Source organism: Dunckerocampus dactyliophorus, chromosome 15 (assembly GCF_027744805.1).
Source record: "Dunckerocampus dactyliophorus isolate RoL2022-P2 chromosome 15, RoL_Ddac_1.1, whole genome shotgun sequence".
Taxonomy (NCBI): Eukaryota; Metazoa; Chordata; class Actinopteri; order Syngnathiformes; family Syngnathidae; genus Dunckerocampus; species Dunckerocampus dactyliophorus.
This window is the reverse complement of record NC_072833.1, coordinates 5974907-6000220: the sequence shown is the minus strand read 5'-3', so window position 1 is coordinate 6000220 and position 25314 is coordinate 5974907. Positions and strand designations below refer to the sequence as shown.

Below are 25314 nucleotides of genomic sequence, written 5' to 3'. Positions count from 1 at the left end.
TGTCACCATCGCTTTTCGTTGTGAGTTCTGGGACAGAATAAATTCAGTGCTCACCTACCTGCCTCCAGCCTCTGCATTTGGAGTTCCCAGACCGGCACCCAACCGCACCGTGACAATCCCTTGACAATAATTGTATATTATTTTTTATTTATTTCATTTCATTTGTTTAACGGAGTAGCATTGTAATTTACTGCAATTATAATAATGTATTTAATTATATACTGTATCATTATTATTATTATTCGTAATAGTAGTAGTAGTAGTAGTAGTAGTAATAGTAGTAGTAGCTGCTTTCTAATGGGACATGCTGTTTCCACTTTATTATGAGTTATGGATAAAGCCCGATAAAGGGATTCATTATAGTCTATTGGGCATATTGTGTATAACTTTAATTGAGGATTTGTAGTTTATTATGTAGTTTTATCCCTGAGTTGAATTTTCCTGCTTTACTTTCATCTAATTGAATTGCCTCTAATTGCCTTGTTTCTCATCAGGAATAGTTTTACCTGTCTTTGTACCTTTTGTTGCCTTTGTCACAGCCAATAAGCTGTCAGCTGTATGCCAACGACAGACAAGCCACTGATTCATCATTACTAAACTTAACTTTCGGAGGAAGAGGAGGAGTGATGCAATATATTACGCATGAATTCCTTTTGCAGAAAAATGTGAGTCTTGTGTCTGGAACTTCCACCCCAAATTATTCCTACTAAAACTTACCTGATTAACTTCATGTCACAAACACCTACAGGGGAAACAAATGGCTGCATGGAAATGAATGACCTTATTCCCGTGGGCTGGTGGTTTGTTTTAGGTTTCATGTATAATAAATATGCAAAAATATGCCATTTTCACTCCACCTTATGTACAGTATATATAAATATGTATACTGTTCATATCTGCATTGATGCATTAATGTACAGGATGACATGTGGTTCTATTAGTGCACTGGTCACTGGGTTCAAAACAGCACGGATTAACGGGAGTGCATGTGAATCTTTTTACACTTTTTGTATATGTAAGGTTATTTTAAGACATTTAAGGCAAAATATTATATACCAAACTTGCAATACAACATGCAACAAACACTTGTTATTGGAGAAAGTGTTTTGTTTGAACCAGGAGGAAATTCAATAATAATAGTATCACAATGTGATAACCACTGTATGGAAAAGATACACAGAAATTGTCAAAAACCATTACATTAAAAATATGCGAAAAGCGTAGTTCAATGAAAAGCTCATATGTCATGTTGCAACCACATTGACAAGTAATATTTCATATTAATACCCAACTGTTTGGTGCAGATCCGGATTATAGTGCAGAACTAACAATAGCGTGTTGATCCTTGGTGGCGGTCTTGAATAATATTGCTGTAACCGTGATGAATTCATATCAAGTAATAACAATACAACATTGCATCTTTTGCTTTCATGCTATAAAAACACATTACATGACAGTATATTAACAAGACACACTACAATATATTGTATTTTCACATTTGAATTCAAGTAGGTGAGGGAATAGCGCTAGCCATAAATATGTCATTGCAATAAAAAGGCACAGAATACTGTTAGTGTCTGGGAGACAAGCAAAGACAACCCCTTCAGTGGGAATGGGTTGTTCTTAAATGACTTATTTTCACAACAGTCACTTTCTTGGCTGAACGGTGTTGCTTTTCTTCTTTGGCCACTTTGTATGTTTGAAGTTCTCCATCCACTGTTGCAATGTCGGCATGCGACGGGTGGCCCTCCTGTGTGTTGTTCACGAAAGTGAGGCCGTTGTCTAGCACGCGAGGCCCGGGTACCTCTCCGACCACCTTTAACACACTTGCACTTAGAGCATCCTCCGTCATACTCGATTGGGGGTGAAGTTCAATTTCCTTTGGCTCTTTTGTCGCACCTTCTTCCTTCTGGAACTGTTTTCGGAGGAGGATTATGACAGCGAATGTGAAGAAAAAGGAGACGCCACTGATGGCAGTCACCAGACCCAGGAAGACAACCCTGCAAAAAAAATGGGAAATAAGTCTGGCGCTTTGCTTTGTTGTCTACAGCAAAGACTAAAAGGAAACCTTTATTTTGAAAACCTTACAATTGTCTTAAATAAAATAATAAATACATTTCAAAATCAAATAAAACAATTCTTTTTTTATCATGTTTTCAACATCGGTGTGAGTGACAGGAAGAAAAGCTCTGACTCGCTTGTTGGTTTGCATGTCTCTATTAGTAAGTAAGTCAAATGTATTTCTAGAGCACTTTTCACAGACAGAGTGACAAAGTGCTTTACTAGGACGGAGTATTAGTTAGTATACTTTGTCGTACTGTACACAGAATGATACAATAAAATAGTAGTGAAGATACCACAATGAAAAATGAGAATAATAATAAAAAGACAATTCAAACTGTAATAAAAATGAATAGAAACAATGAAAAGTGCAATAGAAACATACGGTGCAGTTGGTTTCTCACAGCCCTGAGTTAATTAGGAGTTTAAAAATGCCTGTTTGAACAAGTGTGTTTTCAGGTGGGTTTTAAAAGTCTCCACAGAGTCCATGGACTGGAGGCACAGTGGGAGGTCATTGCAATGACGTGGTGCAACTGCTTTCAAAGATCTGTCACCTCGCTTGCTAAAAAAAGGTGCACGGGACCATCAGCAGGACCTCAGACTACGAGCCGAGCTGTGGGGCTGGATCAGGGCAGCAATGTATGCTGGCGCCTGGTGTAAAACTCAGAAAGTGAGCACAAAGATTTTAAAATGAACGCGCTGTGGGACAGGTTACTAATGCAGAGTCTTGAGGAGGTGCTCGATGTGGGTTGTTGGTGCTGGTCAAAAGCCTCGCAACAGTGTTGTGAACAGATTGTAGTCGAGCCAGCTCCCTCTTGTTCAGATGTGTAAAGAGGCTCTTACAATAGTCTACCCAGGAAGACACGACGACACGACGACTCTAGACCCCAATTATTAGACCACACATCATTTTTTACGTTTTTTGGAGGTACAAAATGGAGGTTGCAAATTACTATTTTATATTCGGGTCAATACGATGATCGCATAGGGAAGCATACCTGTACATATCAGCATCATAAAGGCGGCATGCTCCTCGGCCCCCACACTTTTTCACTGACCACTTCAGGCAGGTTGAATCAATAAATGCTCCAAAATAAATTGGGGCTGGAATTCCGCCTAAAAAAAAATCCTTGGAAAATGTTACATATGTATATACAATGTGAATATAATAATATAATTGTATATTTAATATTAACACTTACCAAAAACACGAATGATCATGGTTTGTAAGCCCAAGGCAAGGGATTTAAGCTCTGGAGAAATACATCTGTAATAACAAATAATACAGATTTAGATTTGAAATAATAACGTGATATATGTTTAGAACTGCAACAATTAATCAATGACTCAATGATCCATTTTATTGATTAGGGATGCTCCAGTAAGGGTTTTATGCTGGATTCTGATACCGATCATCCATGAATGAGATTGGCCGACACCAATCACATGGTTTAAATGTAGACTTTTCAATTTATTTATGTGATATTGGCCAAGTGTGCCGTGAGATAATTCCAAGGGTCCCTGGAAAATAGGCAATTATTAAAAAAAATAAACTTTTGGGTGGATTGTCTCTTTTTTGCCTTTATTTGTGTGAAACGATTTTTGTAGTATTTGACACAAACCTGAATTTAATTTGCTGCATGTTTGTAGTAGTGTAATACAAATCATCACCATCATAAGGCTGGACACTATGTGTTTATGTTCATTAAACAACAGCAGAGCAAAATTGTTGAGTGACACTTGAAAAAGTTTGTATGTACCCCATGAACGTGATATCCACTTGTTGCGTTCCCACGGGACCAAAACGAGCTCCGAACTAACCACATTGCTGGTTTAAAAACAAAATGTCACTGTGGTAAAAAGTCACATTTGGAGTCCAAAGACGAGACGCTAGGCGGATAACTCTGCCGCCAATGACAGATAGGCAAAGTGTGTAAACAAAGATGCAAGATAAGTCGAATGGCAATACGTTTGATAAGGGAGTGATCAAACACGCTGGCATCGATTGGTGTAGCCTGTGTCAAGCAGTCAAACTGAATCCATGAGATTTTACAGACTAGTGTTGATTCTCGCGGCAATACGAGACAATGTGCATCCGTTGTGGTCTCAATACGAGTGTTAGCAACCCTACGTGACACAGCACACGTGTAGTGTTTGCCGCCGCACACCGATCGGTGATTGGCTTTGAACGGCATTTATCGGCATATGCCGATCACATGTTTTTCACAGAAAATTTATATTTATCAATGGCCGATCGATCGGAGCATCCCTAATTGACAACTATTTTGGTATTTGATTAATCGTTTTTTGATTTAAAAATGTAAATATCCTCTGGTTTCAATCTCTCAAATTGTCTTAGGCATCCATGAAAGCAGACCTATTATTGGTGTGTTTTAGGCAAAACTAGATATTCACACACATCAGCTTTGACTTTGGAAATCAGTGATGGACATCTTTCTCTCTTTTCTGATATGTTGCAGACCAAATCACTAACTGTTTGTGTTTAATTCATATTGATTTGGTCCGACTAGGGCCTAATTGATGACTAGATTAATCAAAACCACAAGGTTCAGATTAATCGCGTAAGACAATAATTGTTAGTTGCAGCCCTAGATATGTTTGATGATCTGAACCAACCAACCTTATAATGACCATATAAGCAGGTGTGATCCCCAGAGAGCTGATAAAGGCGCTGAGAACGGACACCGCCATGTAGGAGCTGAAACTGCGACTGCAGCTTTTGGCTTGAGGGCATTGCCCCAGCTTCACCGATGTGCTGCTGCCCGCTGGGTAGGAGGCGGACACGCAGGTGCAGTTGTGAAACACCTGGTAATAGGTAACAAATGCCATGTTAATTCATGGGAACCATTTCTGGTTACTTTGGTTAATGTCGTAAAACCACCATTTCTCTCATCAACTAAAAGCTAATATCCTAATGTTCAATAATAGTAGTACATAACAAACAGCAACAAAAAATAATTGAAAAAAACAACCTTTTATGAAACCTCCAAAATGTGTCTTGATATTTTACTTATGCTGTAACAAAGCACATTCTGTGGTTGTCTATTGGGTTCCTTGGGAATGAAGGTTGCGCAAATGTACTGCCGATAAGGGCATATTTCCATGGGGTCCAATAGACTATTTGGTAGCACTCTGTAATGCAGCGTGGTCTTACTGTATTTTTGCCGTATCCATTATAGCTCAGGCAGCCAGCCATGCATGGAGAGATGTACGTGATGCCACTGTCTGAGCACACCGGGTCCCAATCATCTGCTGAGCATGAGCAGTTGCTGTTACACTCGTGAAAGAGCGTCTGGCCACCATATAACACCCCTGGCGTCCTGTTAGTAGATGAGAATCATATTTTATACCAGCAAAAAACAGAATCAGTGTATTTTTGACTTGCCACTGACCCATTGTATGAGGTTGTGAGTCCGGCCACGGGTGTGTTGTCACACTTGGTGCCAAACTTAAGCAGCATGAGCAGGTACGCCATGAAGGAAACGGCTAAAGACAACTGAGCCCCTGACACAACACTTAGCTTATATCTTTTCATCACGACCCCTCCTAGAAAGATTCCCAAGGCAACAGCAGGCAGCGTCAGCACCCCTGAGAGAAAAGAATGAATACAAGTTTAAGAGAGACTTCCTCATTCCATGTTACTTGACTAATGCCCTGGTCATGGTCTACTTATTATACAAGTACTTGAGACGTAATATTCAATTGCCAGTAAATCCTGTTAAATCCTACATTTTGCATTTTTTAATCTACAATACAATACATAAAAGATGTTTGACCTTTCCCAGTAATGGACTCACTGGCTGCAGGTAAAGGTAACACATCTGTCTAGTTGTGCCTATAAAACTCACTAATTAACATCATAAATAAGTCTCTTGTGTGCCTTAAACCAGTGGTCCCCAACCTTTTTTGACCCACGGACCGGCTTGTGTTCCCACAAATCTCCTGCGGACTGGGAGGGGGGGGTTCGTACATTATAGCGATCTAATTTATCTTATTTATGATGTATTGTGTAAAACTAAGACATGAATAACATCAAATTAAAAGCACAAAATGAATGCCGACCCACCATCCACCAGTTCAAGTTCCAGCCAAGTTTTTCCAGAGAGATGATTACATGGCTGTTTGACGTGTGTGGTAAAAGGCAATGTGCTAGCATGAATTAACTTGAGACGAATGTGCACATTAGCACTCAGTACGTCATCAAAACTTACCTTTATGCATTCCCACATAGTATCAGCATTTGAATATTCAAATATGAGGTGAAAGAAAAATGGTAAAAATACAGTAGTAGTCTATCTGTGCGGCATGAGATAGAGAAGTTAGCACACGCACATGCGTCTAGTGAGACGACGGATGTAACAGAGAGAATCTGGCCACTTTTCAAAATAAAACATTTAAAAAATTAAATAATGGAAATTATTTTTTCTTTCTGTGCGGCCCGGTACCAAATGACCCACGGCCCGGGGGTTGGGGACCACTGCCTTAAACCCTCCGGGCCAACTCATTTAAACATACATAAATCTTCAATACACATGTCCTCGTTTGCCCATGCTTGTCCACTTTTTGAGACCTAAAAAAAGGATCGGGAATTGTGCTAAAATTGTGTTAGTCTACATGTTAATTGTCCCAATCAGCACCAGTCATTGGTTAGTTACAGCAGTCAAAAGTTTGAACAGACTTTCTCATTGGTCAGTAAGTCTCTGTGATCGGTTGGTTACATTGCTCTTCATTGGTCAGTCTCCCCATCACTCATAGGACACCGCAGCACCAGTGATTGATCAGTTAGACAGTGCTAGTTTTTACCTATGAGGAAGTTGGCTCTGGACGCAGACTGTCCAAACTGTTGTTCTATATATTTGGCATTAAAGGTGTACATGCCAACAATGGAGTTGAACTTCAGAGTGCTGCCACAAATGAGCAGGAAGTAGGTGGGAGTGCACAGCAGATACTTCAGCGAGGGAAGAAACCCTAAAGGAGATGACAAGAAAAGATCAAAGAATGAAGTTACAGAGTGACGTTAGAAAGAGGGGCCCTGTCCTTCTCATTTCAGGAGCTTTTAAAATGATATTGGACCTTAGTGGAGCAGTATTGTAAGCTTCTTACTCCAAAAATACTCCATAAATCTCAAGATGCGGTCGGAATGATACACAGTTCATACCCAGAAAAAAACAGTGCCTGGCTGCCATTTTCAAGAAAAAGCGATGAATGGTACTGAGCAGTGGTTAAACCATTGGGCACCCGGCAAGTTGCCATACTTAGACTTCCTAAATCTCTGACATGAAAAATTCACAAGATCTCGTGGAACTCTTGTTAAGTTCTCATACCCAACCAGTCACGACTACATAGTTGGAAATGTAGGATAGGGCCCCTTCAAAGTCATCCTCCATCATACCTTTGGCGATTTCAGTTAGCTTTTTAGCTGGCTTGTTGTTAGAGGAATTGGCTTTGACATCCAGGGTCTCTTCCATGGGAGACTTGGCCTCTTCTACCTCTGGTGAGGTTAGGGAGCGGGGAAAGAACCAGAAGGGAAGGCTAGAAAGGAAGAGCAGTCCTGCAGATACTAGCATGCCCATCCACCATGCTCCTACCCAGCGTGCATCATTGGGAGAGATAGTCACACTTTCTGGGAGAGAAGAGATGTTTTTAATGGGGTTCACACCTACAGTATCATAAAATGACACGCTCACCTATATCGACATATCCAATGTCAACATATATGTCGGCAAAATAGGACCCCAGGAGGTAGCCAAACACAGGTCCAAGGAGAGCAATGGTCTGGAGACAAGCTGTCAGTGAATGGAAAGTCAAAATATTGAAGTTTCTGATCATGCAGACTAAACAGAGAGATGAAGATATTACCAATATAGAAGGCAGAGTTTTCAGTTTTAGCGAAGTCATCGACGTACGAGATGCCCAAAGGCGTGACTGGAGTTTCTCCGATCCCCCGCAATGCATTCCCCAGGAACACATAGATCCACATATTGGAACTAGGCTCTTTTTCACAGGCTGCACAAACACAGTGAGTGGGGTATGTGCGATAAATAGATGTTTTGATATTTTATATGTTATATGTTTTTATATTTTATGTTTTGAGGACAAGGCTAAAATCCACACATGCTTTTCTCTGTTCATGGTTGTGTCACACCTAATTCTAAAGTATCCTGGAGGCTATTTGGCCATTGGTAGTGGGGGTCAAAGTTCAGATTGGGACATCGCTTTGCGTGTCCTCAGCATATGACTATTTTGCATCTAAAAGCAGATTTGTATGGAACATTTCAACCTTTAGTTGCACGTCATTCTGAATGAAGAAATACAGTCCATGACCTCTATTGTGTTGTCTGGCTTTAATATACAGTACAATAAATCATGAGTGTCTCTTTCAGTACCAAAATACGGAATGTAGTCATCTGTGAGCAGGGTTACACTATATTCCAGGGGTCACCAACCTGGTGCCCGCGGGCCACAACCACATGAGGTGCCCGCAGGCCTGCTTTTCATTCAGGTTTTCAGTTAATAATGTGAGAACACGAGAAAGAAATGTATTCTGAAACATAAAATGTGAGTTGTGGATACCAGCATTTTGTGAATGTTTTGGTAAAACAAGCATATTTGATTTGTTTGGGTTGAGATAAGGTATGAAAATCATTTCTACAAAAATGAGTAGCTCGTGGCCATTTTCATTTTCTAAAAGTAGCTCTTGCAAGAAAAAACGTTGGTGACCCCTGCTATATTCTGATGTGTTTTGATAGGAGAGGACTTAATTCAACACAACAAAAGGCGGATGTATAGATACAGTATGTGGCCAAACTGCTCTATTCATGAAGTCATCTACTCCTGTTTGACCACAGCTTCTGTGCATACTGACAGACAGGCGTAGGAAGTCCACTGTGTCTCTAATGTTTCACCTGGAAAAAGAAGTGGAACGGTGGCCTTTGGGAACGATGGTGTCGGCACTTCGGGGCAAATCCGTGTAGTACATTCCAGGAATAGTTGACAGCGAGCCAGTGTATTGAGTTTAACCAGGTTTCATGTTAAATAAGTCTCTCCTCTATTTGGCTTCTTATACTGTTTTCAACTTTGTTAAGTATCTGTAAGAAGCTTAATTTGACACAACTGAGGCTTATGTGGGAATGCTGCTGATCATGTAGGCATTTGTGGAGTGGGAATATAGGGAAGTTAATCCCTAGTGAGGACAGTAGTACCTTGTGTTGTGTTGTGTTCTGTTACATTCCAGGGGGACACGTCTTTCTCTGGATTGATACAGGCAATAGTGCTGATACTGGCATTCTGGGAAGCCGGGATGACTGTGTCGTACTTGTAGCTGTAAAGTAAAAATAATATCCTTTTTTATTTTTAGCATTTGTTTCCATGTTTGAAACCCAATATAGTGCCTGCATTACAAATCTGCTTTATATAACTGGTAATGGTATTGGTAATGGTATCAGTTTATTTTGAACATGCCTGTTAAGTTACACTGAAGTACGTTTACAGTTTCACAATTCAGTTTGAAAAGCAGGAGAAAGAAACTTCCTGTGTTCGATATGTACCGATTGACACATTTTTTAATAATTAAAAAAAGGTTAAAGTGCTCGATAACACCAAATAAAACATTAAAAAAAACAATGACAACATGAAAGTGCTCACTTAATAAAACATTTTGTCATATTATTTATTACTGTCATAGATAAACAACTACGAAATAGGAGTGAAATGAAGTGGTGATTTGAGGGAATAACAATACTACTAATAATAATAATAATACTAATATATTAGTATTCTTATATTATGATTATTAATGAGGTATACCTAATGATGTGTCCAGTGAGTGTATATACTGTACAGTACTGTAATTTGCTTACGGTCCCATTATGAAGTGTGACAGTCCGGTGAAAAGTGCCCCCACTGCCATCAGAAGCGAGCCTCCAGCAATTAGTCTGGGTCGGTGCATCTTGGCGCCAAAATGGCTGACCACAGCGAGAAACAACAAGTTGCCTTCCTCCAGGAAAACACAAACCAACACAGAGAAAAAGGACAAAAAAGGAGGTTTTATGTCTCATTGTTTGGACAAAAATGTCAAAAAATGATCAGCGTTGATTTGTACCCATCTCAAAACTGCCATCTATGAGTCCAATATGCGAACTGGACAGGTCAAAACGTCGCTCTAGCTGGGTGATGGAGCTCTTGATGTAGGTTCCCGTTAGAGTCTTACAGAAATAGGCAAACGATAGCGCTACGATAAACATCTGAAAAACACAGAAGTCAGACAAATGCAATGCAAAAGGTGTGCAAGGCAATCAAATGTTGCATGACATTTCTGCCTCTTAGTGGCGTTTAGAAAATCTTTGCGGAACTCAGTTATCAGCATTATAGCCACAAATTACCTTGAGAGTCCAGGTGCTGCGGTGTTTTCCGGCAATATTCCCATCAGAGACGCATAGGGCCTGCTGACTGGTCATCCTGTTTCTGTCCTCAAATGATTCCTCCATCCTTAACTCTGCAATATATCCACCAGCCTTTGGCTTTGCTAGGAAATCTGACAAAGGAAAGAATGCATAGTCGTGTGGTACTGTTGACTTGGCCCCTGTTTCTTATTTCTTTCATGACATCTTGTCATTATAAAGTAATATTAAAGCATGAGAGTAGCACGCTGTAAGTGTCATTGACTTTAAATAGATACAGTGATATTAAAATCTTCTGATGAACAAACATGAATGCAATCATCTCAAAATCAAGCCAAGCTGCTTACAATACGGAAAGACCTGAAAAACCACTGTGTCACATCTATGTAAACACGATGTGAGTTTATAAAGCATAAATAACTGGCTTCCGAAGTGAGAAAAACAATTTTCAACAGCAATCCTCTTAAGTTACCTTGGTTTTAATGGCTACAAATCAGTTCCATAATGTATTTCTGTAGAAGTAGAATCCAGTACCTAGTGCATCCTCAGGCTCACATGGGGGGAGGCTTCCTCCTGCCGGGCTCCTCTTCAAGTAGCCATGTTGAGCCAGAGCTGCAATTCTGCTGTCTGAGAGCTGCTTTGAGCAGCCAGGACAAAAGGCCGCGCACATTTTTATTCCACAGGCATGCAAGCGAGACCAGGAGGGCAGAGCAACAAGTGAGGGGAGGAGGTAAGAGCCGTCTGATTATAAGAACTTCTTACTCATATTAGTCTTCGTAGGAACCAGGTCCTCTGCAATTATTTGTCTATTAATATACCGCCAGTTGTTACGTATTTGTTTTTTTTCTTGCTGTATTTCTTGGAAACTGCTTTCTATTTAAAATTCTGGTAATACATTTTTATACTACTGTATGTTTTTCCTTTTTATTACTACTAAAAGGACAAGAACAATTGTCATGCTACAAAGAATGAAGGAAGCATTATGACAACATAAAGTCATTTTAGAGGTTCAAGTATTATAAGTTTTTTTCCTATTCTAATGAACATAGGTTAGGTAGTAAACTATATCAGACAACCTGATTCCTAAAATCTACAAATTAATATTAATCACCTTGATCGCGATTACCGGTATTACATATGGAACTCTTTAAGGCTTTCAGCACCTTTTTGTAACAAAGTGTAATAAAGTGTCCTTCATAACCTTTTTTAATTAGAAAGTCGAGCCCAAAACAATTCCTTGAGTAAAAAGTGCAGGACCTGTGTCCATGTTTCTATGGGAATGAATGCAGTCAACAATGGGGGATTGAATGAACCACAAAATCTGCTTTAGCCTGCAGAGAAAAAATCCCAGGATTATGATTATAAACAATCACATTCCCGAGCAGTACTTGAACTTGAATTTTGCTTTGTTTTTGTGTTTTTTTTTAGTTTGAGTAGAATCGATTTTCAGCAAACACCTTTAATTCTCTTCATCTTTTTTATTTACAGTGCTCCCAGAAGTGTCGGAACATGTGACTGACAGGTGTTTTGTTGCCCAGGTGTGCTCTATTACAATGCTTATTCAGTCAATAAATAGCACCAAATATCTGCATTTAAAGGTGAAAACAACATGAAAACCAGAGCGCTTTCTATGGGTCAAAGAGAAGCAATTGTGAATCTGAGAGAAGATGTAAAATCAATCAGAACCATTGCAGAAACATTTCTCATAGCTAACCATTTGGAATGTCCTGAAGAAGAAAGAAACCGCTGGTGTACTAAGTAACAGACATCAAACAGGGAGACCAAGGAAAACATCAGCAGTTGATGTCAGAAACATTGTGAGAGTTGTAGAGAAAGATCCTAAAACCACTGCTAGAGACATCAGCAGCAACCTGCAGAGGGCAGGAGCGAAGGTATCACTATTTTCTGTTCATAGAAGACTTCATGAACAATTGTACAATGGCTACACCAGAAGGCGCAAACCAGCAAGAAGAATAGGAAGGTCTGGATGGAATTTTCCAACAATTCTGAGATAAACGTTTTATGGATGGATGAATTTATGTACTGATTGAAGTCTTCTATAAACAGTAGACAGATACCTTCACTCCTGTTCTCTGCAGGTTGATGCTGATGTCACTAAGAGTTGTTTTAGGATCTTTCTTTACAGCTCTCACAACTTTATGACATCAACTTCTGATGTTTTCCTTGCTGGAGCTGGTCGACGTCTGTTACTTAGTACACCAGTGTTTTCTTTCTTCTTCAGGACATTCCAAATGGTTGCAATGGCTGTGACCAATGTTTCTGCAATGGTTCTGAAATTGCTTGTTTTGCCACCCATGACCAGATCTCTGGTTTTCATGTTGTTTTCAGCTCTAAATGCAATCAACACAGACAAAAAATATCCTACCCAATCTGAAAGTGAGCGTAAACATTCAGTGCTATTTATTGATTGAAGAAGTACAGTAATAGGACATACATGGCCAACAAAACACACCCGTCAGTCACCTGTTCCAATACTTTGCTCACATGAAAAATGGGGTGGGTTCAAATCTTCTAAATTGTGCATCTGATCCAGATGTTAATACCTGAAAATAAAAGTGAACTGTTGCTCTCGGGTCGCATGTTCATGTTTTTACGTCAAACCCAAATGTTCAAATCAGTCTACCGTAAAAAAAAGGAATTGGCCTCATTGTTCCTCCTGGTGGACACTGTATGTACTATAGTAATGTATCTTTTTTACATTATTGTGCATGCTTTGTAAACATTAGGTAAAGCTGCAATTCATAGTTTATGGTAGAGCACAGCCTGCTGGTCAAGTGAGACACTGCACCTATTAAAAGCTTATCTACTAAATAAACAATAAAACATAATGTGAGTAATCACGGCAATAAAGAAATAAAATATAATTGTTGCTCTAAAAGAATACAACGGCAACAAATGAACGGTGTGAAACGTTGGCGTGTGAGGTTATGCAATAACAGTCCGTGCACGCACGTGTGTGTTGAGACGTATAAGGCAGTGTGTGTGTATTTGTGTGTGGTAAGACACATACAAACTAGAAAATGTACATTTTTTTCAGAAATTTCATGCAAGTGATAAGCGGAAATGCTCAAAAGAAATGAAATACTTAAATGCTGGTTAGTCACAATATGTCAACAGCTTTCAGATACAATGCAACTATGCCCCCTAGTGGCAGGAATGCCTGTCTCAGCATACTGAACTCAATTTATTGTAAACACGAAAAAAACCCATCGTGTATGACCTCTTCCCCTGCTATCAAATGGTCTAAACGAGCGACAAAGTATTGTTAATAATGTATTTTAATGCAAACACAACTGCTTTAAGGACAATCAATAAAATTGTAAAAAAGGTCACTATACAAATACATCTAACACAATATATTCTGTATATTTGCGTTATTATGAACAGTAATTACATACGTGTAGGCGATGATACATTTAATCAACCACTAGAGTGTATGACAGTTTTTTTTTCCCCCAGACATTGAGTAGAATGAATGACCTTTTAGGCTCTTGAGTAAAAATGTGATGTAACAATGTGCACAATGACCCACAGGATGTCAACAGTGGACACGTTGCAACGCGGGCAGTCTTAATAAAGGTGCCACATGTAACTTAACGGTGTGAAGTGGGTCAGTGGAGACATTTTTTGTATTATTTTGTACGTGTTTTCCAATATAATTCATTGTGCAGGCACCTGTAAAAAAAAAAAAAAAAAAAAAAAAAGAAAAGACAGAGAATAATACACAGGAAATATACAATAAATCCCTTTTCCATGATTCTTTTTTGTGTGTAATACTATTTGAAGTCTATATGGTGTACCATTACCACAGTATAACTCTTAAAGTGTTCTCCTTTAAATGGTGCTCTCCTTGTCTGTGTCGTCCTTATTCTGGGCTATGTTGATATTAGCGTGTCCATTGACTCCATTAGCCTCCAGTCCATTATCTTTGGCCTGTTCCTTCAGTGCTAGCTTCTTCTGTCTCTGGACAATTTTGTGGTAGAGGCCTCCCCACATCATGTTGGACAGGAGGTATAATCCGGTGATCAACCCCATGAACGTCCATCTGAAGTAAATTTTACAGTATAGAATTAATGCACTTTTCATTAGAACTGCTTTAACCAGCAACATTTGTCCAATTTACAGTACAGTATACACCTTCATGTAAAATGATGAGTCACACTAAAATGCTAGCGTGCTACAAGGCTACTTGCTACTTGGTTTAGTATATTGACTCGATATAAGAAATTTTCTCTAGAAATAAATTCTGAAAAAGATGGGTCACCATACATTCGGAGACTTGAGACATATATTGTACATACAAACCAAAAAACGACTTCTGCCATGCGAGCCAGAGCTTTTCTTCCTATGACTTCCGAGCTAACAAACAACCGTAGGGCAGCTAATAAATGTTTTTGTTTTGTTTTTGGGCTGATACTGAAAACATGATTTAAGAAACAAATGTTCTTTGCATCTTATTTATATATTTATGACATATTTCGCCAAAAGGTTCTTGAAAATGAGGTGTCGTCTTACAGTATATCGGTGTCAAAACAGTATTTTCATATCAAAGCCAACTACGGGGCGGTGGTGTACCGTCAGGGCCAGCATGGCCTTCTCTGCTGGCTTACACACATTTAGAAGCACTGACCTACTGTACATTTACAACTTAAACTCTAATATTTATTCCATGAAAGTGTATACTCCGTTTCGTTGCGTGTCTCTTGACTACACTGCTTCCAGTACGTGCATGTTAGAAATGTTTTGTCCAATCAGATTTCAGTTTATATGTGTTGCCATGTCAATGTAATCTGCCCAGGGCCTTCAGAATCAACAGTGCTGGCAGATGCCATGGAAACTCTATTTGCAATGGGGCTGTTTCTTTAACTAATCAGATTGTATCTTTGCCTCAATAACGTCAGCATTGTTCCATCCTCTGATTGGATAATCAGAGCAAAACTGTTTGATAAATTATCTGTAGCGATCTGGAGAGGTGCTTATTAATGGTATTATTAAGCCCCGCCTTGTGATATTGCATATTTGTATATTATTGATGGTTTGCATAATTGCGATGTGATAGTGGTGGATTAAGTCGGTTAAGACCAAATGCACTGCCTGTCACTGCTCGGAGACGTGATATTATGAGCAATAATTCTATTAAGAATATAAGAGACCAGTCTTTTGTACCTAAATGCATCAGCATCATAGAGTCTACATGCGCCGCGGCCTCCACACTGCTTGGTACCCCACTTTAAACACGTCCGGTCAATCAGGGCTCCAAAATATATAGGAGGAGGGATCCCACCTGTAAACAATCACATACTGTATGAGATACCTGCAAAATATGTCAGGACCGTGTGATTGCTCACCTAGTGTTCTTACGATTAGCGTCTGCATCCCTAAAGCTAGCGCCTTCAAGTCTTTTTGTATGGACCTGTGGAGCACAGAGATATTTTCTCAATCGGTGGCAGAAAGTTGGTATAATAAAGTGTATGATTAAAGACACCCGACCTGAGCAGCACAATGTATCCCGGCGTGCCCCCACAGGCGGATATGAAGGAGCCCACCACGGACAGCGCCATGTAGATTTTAAATATGCGGTCGCAGTTGCTTTTCCTGGGGCACTGACCCAGTACGGTTGACATGTTTAGGCCTGGACTCATTATGGCGCCGACACAGGAACAGTTATGGAACACCTAGAGAAGCAGAGAAAAGGGCTGGAGTTGCATGCAAACGCCGACAGGCCACTACAGCAGGTACACCCGCACAAGCTAATGCAAGACTAACTAATACTAACTAATGATGTGTCCTGTGAGGAATGCATAGTGTGTTTATACAGTATGTGTGCGACAACATTCGTGTTTACAAACCCATTAGGGACCATTCTTATTGAAATAGTTGAGCCAGTATTTCAATTTTAAATGTTGATCATCATTTCAATTTGAATTGAAAAAAATAAGTGTATATTCAAACATTATAAAACCAATATTTTAAATATTTAAAAGTACGTATAATTTTTTAAGACTGCTGAATGAAATCGTATCTTTCTCTCTTTTAGTGTGATTTGTGAATCACAAGACTCGAAAGCGATCTGTCGATCAACTGTAGCAATCTAGCGAGTCATCGGACGTTATTCTATGTCAGGGGTGTCCAAACTTTTTCCACCGAGGGCCGCTTGATGACAAATCAAAGGAGGCGGGGGCCACTGTTCCATTTTTCAAACCAACCCATGTAGATATGCTGAGATTTATTTATTTTATTATTATTTGTATTTATGCAACAGCCTGCATCTTAGCTTTACGTTATTATAGCGTATTATTACATTACACCTTTTTTTTTTTTTTTTTTGTTACAAATTTGTTAACTTTCTTCCGGTACATTTTTTCTTGGAATATTATGTTTTTATTGTCGTAATATTTAGACTTTATTATTGTAAACTTATCCAAACCTAATTTTTCTAATTGCAACTGTATTTTTGAATTTGTTCCTTTCTCATAATATTACTCATAATATAACTTTTTTTTAATGACATTTAAATCTTTAATATTTAAACTTCATGCTATTTTTTCTTTTAATATTATGACTTGTGACTATGTGCCAAGGGCCAATTAAAAAACAGTTGTGAGCCATAAACTTTGGACTCCCCTATTCTATATATGTACAGTATATATATATATATATATATATATATATATATATATATATATATATATATATATATATATATACATTATATACAGAAAAGGCTGCTTACCATCTCCCTGCCGGTGCCGGTGGAGGTCTGACATCCAGCCAGGCAGGGCGAGGCATACGTTATCCCGTTGTAGGCGCAGACAGGGTCCCACTGCTTCATTGAGCAGGAACAGCCATTGTTGCATTGCGACAGCAACGTTTGTGCATTGTAGGACACGTCAGGGATTCTGGTGCAATGGCATCAAGAGACACAAGTCAAAAAAATGGTATTCTCGACAAGAAATCCCGATCTTGCTCACCCTTGATATGTCACAGTGAGGCCAGCCACCTCTGCATTCTCACAGCGAAGGAAGACCTGGACTACTAACAGGCAAAATGATCCAATAGATGCCCCCATGGACACCTTGGCTGCTCCTACGACGCCTAACTTGAAACGCTTGAGCACAAAACCCCCAGTGATGATGCCCAAAGCGACGGCTGGTAGATTGAGTATACCTGTGAAAATGAAGGACAGATTCAGTTGAATTTACTGTATGCATTTTCATTTAGCTTTCCTGATTGCTCCAAAGCACTCATTCCGATTGGACTGTATTGTTGCTGCCCAATAAAAAGCGCAGATCTTCATATACGTATTTATGCAGAAATACAGAAAAATCATTTAAACATTCCAAAAACGTGTCTTTTCATTGGAGAGTGATGTTATTTGTTTCTTTAAAAGTTGAGTGCCAGCCTTTATCAATCTAGAGTTAAGTAGTTTTGTTTGCTTTCCTCTGGTGTGTTAAGTTTGACCGTTTAAGTCTCTGTAAGCCCCGCCCCCTTCCTTGTCTGACTGACCGATCAGTTTCCTGCCAGCCTTCGTGCCCAACCAAGCATTTCTCATTGTCTTTCTCCATTTGTGTTCATGATTACTTGATAACTTCCCTGCATAAACTGAAGTCTAAGCAACATGAATGATCTGAAATCAAGTTGATATGTTATCTTAAGTATTGTTTTTCATTAGAAATAAGTCTTACATTTGAGGTCTAGAGATTTATACATGCACACCAACCGGTGGCGCCGAGAGCTTTTCTTCCTGTCACTTACACATATATCGGTGAATGCGACAAAAGGTTAGGCAAGTTAGCAAACAAAAGCGGAGGAATTATGATGCCAATGTTAAAGTAATGGTGATCGATGAAGGGAAGTCCTCACACAACTGTCGAACAGCTAAAAGAATCCAACATGCTTTTTTGTTGCAATCGACCGCTTTTTATTTCACTAGTATTGAAAACGTGATTTTTTTTAAATTATTTTTTTTAGTCTTTGATTTTGTCTTTAAAAACCGTTTGAAAAAGAGTGGCTGTCTTGTATTCAGGGCCGTCTTATATCTGGGTCAATACGGTAATATGCATTTAAATGTGAGATGTACGTGTTAAAATAAGCAAAATAATCTTCCAACCGAACATGTTCACTTGTTTCTCGCATTTTGGCAAGGTTTTGCTGATATTTCTCATATTTTAGTACATATATAGCTGAAGGTAAACAAAATGGTTTAACATACTAACAAACAATAACTTGTTTGTCAGAAATAAGTATTTTTGATCTTGATTTCAGTTATTTAATGAGTTATTTCATCTTTACTCCAGATTTTGCAGTGTTATATGTATTTTTTGTTCTTTACTTGGTTAATTAATAGTTCAGATCCAGCTTGCGTTGTACTCTACCACAGTGGTCCCCAACCTTTTTTGACCCACGGACCGGCTTGTGTTCCCACAAATCTCCCGCGGACTGGGGGGGGGGTTCGTACATTATAGCGATCTAATTTATCGTATTTATTATGTATTGTGTAAAACTAAGACATGAATAACATCAAATTAGAAGCACAAAATGAATGCCGACCCACCATCCACCAGTTCAAGTTCCAGCCAAGTTTTTCCAGAGAGATGACTACATGGCTGTTTGACGTGTGGTAAAAGGCAGTGTGCTAGCATGAATTAACTGAGACAAATGTGCACATTAGCACTCAATAAGTCATCAAAACTTACCTTCATGCATTCCCACATAGTATCAGCATTTGAGACCAAATATGAGGTGAAAGAAAAATGCTAAAAATACAGTAGTAGTCTATCGGAGGCATGAGAGCAAGTTAGCACTCGTACAACGGACATGCACCAAGTGAGCCGGCCACTTTTCAAAATAAAACATTTAAAAAAATGAAATAATGGAAATTATTTGTTCTTTCTGTGCGGCCCGGCCGCGGCCCGGGGGTTGGGGACCACTGCTCTACCATATTGTCACCATAACACTGTTTTTGATAGACCCAAGTGAGCATAGCAAGCGCTGTGTTCGAACAATAACTGTAGAGTAATAGCAACTGTATGCTAGGATAATGCAAACACACACCTTTAGCGCATATCCATGCATTTCAAGTCCACATTATCTCTCACAATCACGCTTCCTTTCAATAACATCATTGTTCCAGCTGCATTCGGTGGCCAAGTGTGCGAGCATCCCGAGCACCGCTGTGTGTTTTGTACAGTACCTATTAGGAAAATGGCCTTGGAGGCGGACTGGCCGTAGATTTGCTCCAAGAACTTTGGCTTGAAGGTGATCATGCCCATGAAGCCATTGACTGCCACCAGGTAGGTGAGGATCATCAGTGTGTAGATGCTGTTCCTGAAGAGTCTCTTTAGAGATGGTATAAAATCTGTGTGGCAGAAACACTCATTGTTAGCATTTGCTCTCACTTAATAAGCAGTTTAAGCCTTTTTTCTTGCATTTTTATGGGTATTACCTATTGCAGTGGCTCTCAAACTATTTACACCAAGTCCCAGCGTTTTGATACCTCTGCCATCACGCTTGTTTAATACATACTTGCTGCCAGAATTACCAACACCAAATAGTCCGACCACATCACGCCCGTTCTCTATAAGCTCCATTGGCTTCCTGTCTGACAACGCATTCGATATAAACTCCTCCTCATAACCTTCAAAGCACTCCATAACCTGGCGCTCCCATACTTGCATGCCCTGATCTCCCCCCACATCCCGTACCGCTCTCCCCTCACTCCTCGTTTTAACAGGACTACTTTCGGTGCTCGGACTTTCAGCCGCTCAGCACCCAGACTTTGGAACGCTCTTCCACTACACATCCATCTACTGGACTCTGTCGATATTTTTGAATCACAACTTAAAAATCACCTGTTCAAAAATCTTGAAACCGGACCCTTTTGTGTTGAGTGTCTGGCTGTTCCGCCTTTGTCTTATTATTTTTATTTCTATGTTTTATTGCGATTATTTTATTGTGTGTAAGGTGACCTTGGGTGTTTTGAAAGGCGCCAACAAATAAAATGTATTATTTATTTTATCATTTAATACCAGGAGTGTAACGAGACGAGATGACGCACACGACTGGGTCTACGACACAAGATGAGATTTTAATAAATAATGAAAAATGAAAAAATATAAGACAGTCTTTAATTTCTACTACATTACACTCTTCTGCACTCTGTGTGTATGCTACCGGACCTGCCGAGTCAAAGAGACTGGATGAATGAGAAGAGGGCTCACTCCATTCATGCCGTTGTTCTACGGGACAAACGCGCCAAGGTTCTGAAACCAATGCACAGTGTGAACACTCATCCTGCCCAGGAAAACAGACACACATGCACATGGCAATATATCGAGGCTGGCAAAATGGTCAAGTTCATTTTAATTTACTGTTGGATTAATTCATTTTTTTATTATCGACCCAGGCCCAGGCCACGACACATTTTTTTTCTGAATGAAAAATGTTATCACATTTTAATTTGCAAGATCTTATGACACCCCCATTTAATGCGTATATACAGTCATGGAAAAAATGATTAGACCACCCTTGTTTCTTCAGTTTCTTGTTCATTTTAATGCCTGATACAACTAAAGGTACCTTTGTTTGGAGAAATATAACAATGACAACAAAAATAGCTGAAGAGTTCCATTTTTGGCAGTACAATGCTATAGCTATTCATGTAAGAGCTTCAGTGAAAACCATGGAAGTTGCTAGACATCAGCTCTTAAATTAAACTCTTATGAGCTAGATTTGTTATCATCATTATATTTTTGTCCAAACAAATGTACCTTTAGTTGTACCAGGCATTAAAATGGATCATCAGCTGAAGAAACGAGGGTGGTCTGATCATATTTTCCATGACTGTATTACATTTATGTATTTTCTGCATACCACTTGTTAGAATCCATGACCTATTGAATACTATCTTGTCTTGTCAGTATTCTCCTGTTTATAATTGACTTGAACCCATTGATCTTTAGTATCTGATGTAAGCTGGTCAAGGCTTCATTTTTGTCATTTTTAAGGATATCCATTGGATCATTTTGGAGTTACCTAACATTGAGTGCTGTTATATGACTACCCTCCCTAGTTGTGTTGCACATGTTTGTGTGTCATTCAACTTTTGTCCAGATTGCACGGCGCCTTGTTACTTAAGTCCACGGATTAACCAGTTAATAATTAAATGTGAAAATCCCCAAAACTCAGACTCGGTCCTTAAAATTGCTACATAAAATATAAACCAATGTTCTCTCATCCTGGACTACCTTTTGCCAGCTGTTGGAATGTAACTGGAGTCTCTTTTTCTTGGTGTTCCTCAGGCAGGAAATTATCCTGCTCCGCTGCTTTTGCAACCTCTGTGCGTTTACTCTGGCTCTTCTCTTTCCCCTGCTTGGGAAGAGACTTGGGCAGGAACCAGAAGGGGATACTGGAGAGCAAGATAATAGTCCCGGTCACAATGAAACCCAGCCACCAGGCCCCAACCCAGCGGGAGTCCTTGTAGTTAATGGTCACACTCTCTGGACAAGAGATACAGGTGAAGAAGACAATTAGCTACTCATGCAGGTCATTGTGGGTCACTTTATGGACCATGACACAGGATTATGGCGGTATTTTGCACTATTAACCTCCCTGATCCATGCAGTCAATAGTGAACTCACCCAGATGCACACAGAACAAAACTTAACCCGATTACTCTTTAGATAAAATTAGGCCATTAGGATTCACGCACCTAAATCCACAAATCCAACGTCCACATAGATCTTGGCCAGAAAGGATCCCATCATGTAGCCAAACATCGGTCCCAAGATTCCTACTGTATGGATGCAGGCTTGATGCAAAAGAGACAAAAACATGGATGAAATATGAATGTAATCATCAGGGCTACGATTGACCCGCATCTACATATGTATATTTTTTCTTATGAAAAACATTGTCTTATATTCTGAAGATTCTAGGTCTAGAGATTCAAAATGCCCAAGCGAGTCAGAGCTTTTCTTCTTCCTGACCCTCACACACACTTGTGACCTGGGATGTAGACACCTAGAGACCTAAGAGGAGTCGTCTTATATTGGAGTCAATACAGTATCCTTATGAATTGCTAACCTAAAACTATGACTGTATTGCAAAGCCATAAGTAGAAATAGGGGCCGAATGCAAAAACTAAGCTAAACAAGCCATATACTGTAAACAATTAATAATGATAGTGAATAGTAACAAACCCAAATAGAAAGGAGTGTTCTCTTCCCTGGAGAAGTCATCCAGGTAGGACACTCCCAGAGGCATAATGGGGGTCTCTCCAATCCCACGCAGCATGTTTCCCAGGAATACATAGACCCACATGGAAGAACCAGCTGCTTTTTCGCAATCTGAGCGGGGGAAACTTGTTTTCTAATCGGACATTGTGAACACACTCTGATTGTACTGTACTATGATAGTGGCGGTGTACCTGCTATGGCTGCTAAATCAGGTGTGTCCTCATCGGGCACTGTTTGGTTGGACAAACAGGGCAGGATGCTCTCAGTGCTGTTCACGTCATTACTGTGAGTCACACTGGTCTCGTACTTATACCTAAAACAGACAGATAATTCGCTCGCTATTATGTGTCTATTGTTAATGGTGAACTTGGTAGTATTATGAGTGTACACTGACAGGCCCTGCAAAAAGTGAGGTAGCGTAATGAGGAAACAGCCAGCAGCCATGACCAAACAGCCAATACCGATCAGTCTGGGACGATGGAGCTTTGCGCCGAAGTAGCTCACAAAGGCTATTACCAACAGGTTGCCTGAAAAAGGAGACATATTCAACTTCATTGACTGATTACCCGGATAAGTGAGTCTTTCGATTTGGGACGACATGACTGCACAAACCCATTTCAAAGCTGCCATCTATGACACCAATGAGGGAGCTGGGAATGTCGAAGCGTCTCTCAATCTGGGTGATGGAGCTCTTCATGTAGGCTCCACCGAAGGCTTTGGCAAAGAATACGAACGCCATAGAGGCCAGAAATAGCTTGGAAAGGAAAAACAATTGTAGTTAGAAGTTTATTTATTGTACAAATCTCAACATAGGCCAAAAATGGTACCTTGTTCTTCAATTTTGTTGAAGTTATGATATTTTTTCTCATAGATTTTTGAAGACAGTAAGCAATTAAATTTGTGCTTACCTTATTTTTGGAAGCTTGTTGTTTGGTTGTATAAGTTTTGTGCTTTTATGTATTGGAGGATGCCCTGTGGGATACACTGTGGTCATCTACACCCATGCATTTAAAGGAAGGTTTAAGAAAGGTGTCGTTTTCCAAGTTACGCATGACATGAAATTAAAATGAGTGTTTTTTTTTTTTTGTAAAAATGAGTTCACCACACATAAACCTCTCCAATGTGCTACAAAAAGGATGAGACCTCCCGCCATACAGTCCACACAAATGGGAGAAAATGCAATATTTATATTTTCCCTTAAATTCTAAGGGGATACGGACCCTCCATTAATTTAAAAATTGTACAAATAAAAAATGTATATACAGTTTTACGACCAACCTTTTTAAATTAATACATGTCCCATCAAGCATTTGCAACAAAATTAATGTGCACATGTTTTTACATGACACCACTCACATTATAAATGCATTTTGTCAACTATGTTGCCAGGTGCAAAGAAAAATCTTAAACAAACATTTGGAGATAAGGTTAGAAAAGTATTGCAAAAGAATTTTTAATTGCCACTGTCTGGATTTCCCCTTGCTTTTGCCGGGTATTTGACAGAGTAGCCAATAATTGAGTAATACTTTTTGTTATGCAGCATGTTTGGTTACACTGACCTTGAGCTTGGAGCAGCAAGAGTCACGCTGCTTAGTAGACTCGACACTCATGATGCTGCTGTTGTTCAAGAACTCTGTAGGAGATATAATGAGCACTGTTTTTTTAATGAATGCATAAGTAAACACCATAAATGTACTGATGTGGTGCAATAAACTAACACAGTTGTGTTAAGAAGAAGTCATGTTTTCTAGCTACACGTTACATTGCAAATGCATACTTCATATAGGAGCTTTAAAAAGTCGGAAATCCAAAGAAAAAGTCTTTACCTGAGAAGCAGCAGTGGTCCTAAGAGGGATGGGAGGGATGTGAACAAGTAGCGCAAGGGCTTGTTGTACCTGGCAGGACTTTGTGCTGAAAGCCGGGCCTTATCACAAACAAACTATAACATCACCTGTAATCAGTAACCACTCATGTTCACTTGTTGATCATGTTGATAAAAAGCTCTCCGGCCCTCTCCTTCACACAAACCAAAAACGTGACGGCTCTATACCTGGTTAAGGTCCAGCCCAGACAGGAAGAGCAAACACACAACTCGCTCGCCAGGCATCCTCCCCTCTGTGAACATCACACGCCTAGCATGTACACAACACAACAAACAGCAGCAGCATGAAGCTTATTTGCAGGCTTGAGAAAATACCTTCTTGTCTTGGGGAAAGGCAGCTTTTGTAAGGCAGGGTGTTTTCCCCCATGCCTGATCAAAGTCTTCCTGTCCTATTGATACTGTAGGTACCTAACAATGGCTTTCTTTTAGTGTCCTAATGGCTGAATATCCCTGGTTACTTAACGTGATCATGCTTGCATACAGTGTAGTATCATATCTCTTGTCATAAACACTGCTGATTTGATCCTGACGCAAGGATTATGCAATAGAACAGATTATTTGGGTAATTGCCGCTGTAAGTACCAAAGACTTTGCAAGGGGTAGTGCATTAACAGGACAAATAAATAATGCTGAGTCAATGATTGACTTTATTTGACCCAATGAGTATTTAATTGCAATAAAAGACAAATCATCC

The 25314-nt window shown here is 39.5% G+C and overlaps 2 protein-coding genes across 7 annotated transcripts; both read right to left on the bottom strand.

Moving 5' to 3' along the window:
• Nucleotides 1-976: 976 nt before the first annotated feature.
• Nucleotides 977-11181, bottom strand: LOC129195116 (solute carrier organic anion transporter family member 1C1-like). Of its 5 annotated transcripts, none has more exons than XM_054800866.1 (15): nucleotides 11016-11181; nucleotides 10464-10615; nucleotides 10184-10325; nucleotides 9942-10074; nucleotides 9285-9403; nucleotides 7942-8088; nucleotides 7770-7868; nucleotides 7475-7705; nucleotides 6886-7050; nucleotides 5475-5670; nucleotides 5237-5402; nucleotides 4703-4887; nucleotides 3264-3328; nucleotides 3060-3177; nucleotides 977-2000 (listed from the first exon to the last, which is right to left on the bottom strand). In XM_054800866.1, exons 1-15 carry the CDS (start codon nucleotides 11149-11151, stop codon nucleotides 1604-1606), a joined length of 2451 nt encoding a protein of 816 aa, XP_054656841.1. In that variant the 5' UTR covers nucleotides 11152-11181; the 3' UTR covers nucleotides 977-1603. The 5 variants fall into 5 exon arrangements, 4 of the variants coding, with proteins under 4 accessions (XP_054656841.1, XP_054656842.1, XP_054656844.1 ...); XM_054800867.1 differs by having other exon boundaries at nucleotides 10184-10286; XM_054800869.1 differs by having other exon boundaries at nucleotides 10954-11095.
• A 2581-nt stretch (nucleotides 11182-13762) lies between these two features.
• On the bottom strand, nucleotides 13763-24771 carry LOC129168328 (solute carrier organic anion transporter family member 1C1-like). Of its 2 annotated transcripts, XM_054753468.1 has the most exons (16): nucleotides 24565-24769; nucleotides 24298-24371; nucleotides 23647-23710; nucleotides 23351-23492; nucleotides 23133-23265; nucleotides 22930-23051; nucleotides 22703-22849; nucleotides 22213-22311; nucleotides 21749-22000; nucleotides 19696-19860; nucleotides 17474-17669; nucleotides 17236-17401; nucleotides 15993-16177; nucleotides 15851-15915; nucleotides 15669-15786; nucleotides 13763-14547 (listed from the first exon to the last, which is right to left on the bottom strand). In XM_054753468.1, exons 4-16 carry the CDS (start codon nucleotides 23475-23477, stop codon nucleotides 14337-14339), a joined length of 1986 nt encoding a protein of 661 aa, XP_054609443.1. In that variant the 5' UTR covers nucleotides 23478-23492; nucleotides 23647-23710; nucleotides 24298-24371; nucleotides 24565-24769; the 3' UTR covers nucleotides 13763-14336. The 2 variants fall into 2 exon arrangements, with proteins under 2 accessions (XP_054609443.1, XP_054609442.1); XM_054753467.1 differs by lacking the exon at nucleotides 23647-23710 and having other exon boundaries at nucleotides 24565-24771.
• Between the last annotated feature and the right edge of the window lie 543 nt (nucleotides 24772-25314).

What these genes read in the sequence shown, in the direction of transcription:
- LOC129195116 (XM_054800866.1), bottom strand. Translation starts at nt 11,151, where the DNA reads ATGTGCGCGGCCTTTTGTCCTGGCTGCTCAAAGCAGCTCTCAGACAGC. An exon ending in AAACTCTGCCTTCTATATTG is followed by an intron (nt 7,869 to 7,941) that starts GTAATATCTTCA and finishes ATTCACTGACAG; the next exon opens with CTTGTCTCCAGACCATTGCT. An exon ending in CATTGGATATGTCGATATAG is followed by an intron (nt 7,706 to 7,769) that starts GTGAGCGTGTCA and finishes CTTCTCTCCCAG; the next exon opens with AAAGTGTGACTATCTCTCCC.
- LOC129168328 (XM_054753467.1), bottom strand. Translation starts at nt 24,348, where the DNA reads ATGAGTGTCGAGTCTACTAAGCAGCGTGACTCTTGCTGCTCCAAGCTC. An exon ending in GAACACTCCTTTCTATTTGG is followed by an intron (nt 22,312 to 22,702) that starts GTTTGTTACTAT and finishes TTTTGCATCAAG; the next exon opens with CCTGCATCCATACAGTAGGA. An exon ending in CAAGGCCATTTTCCTAATAG is followed by an intron (nt 17,670 to 19,695) that starts GTACTGTACAAA and finishes TCATTTTCACAG; the next exon opens with GTATACTCAATCTACCAGCC.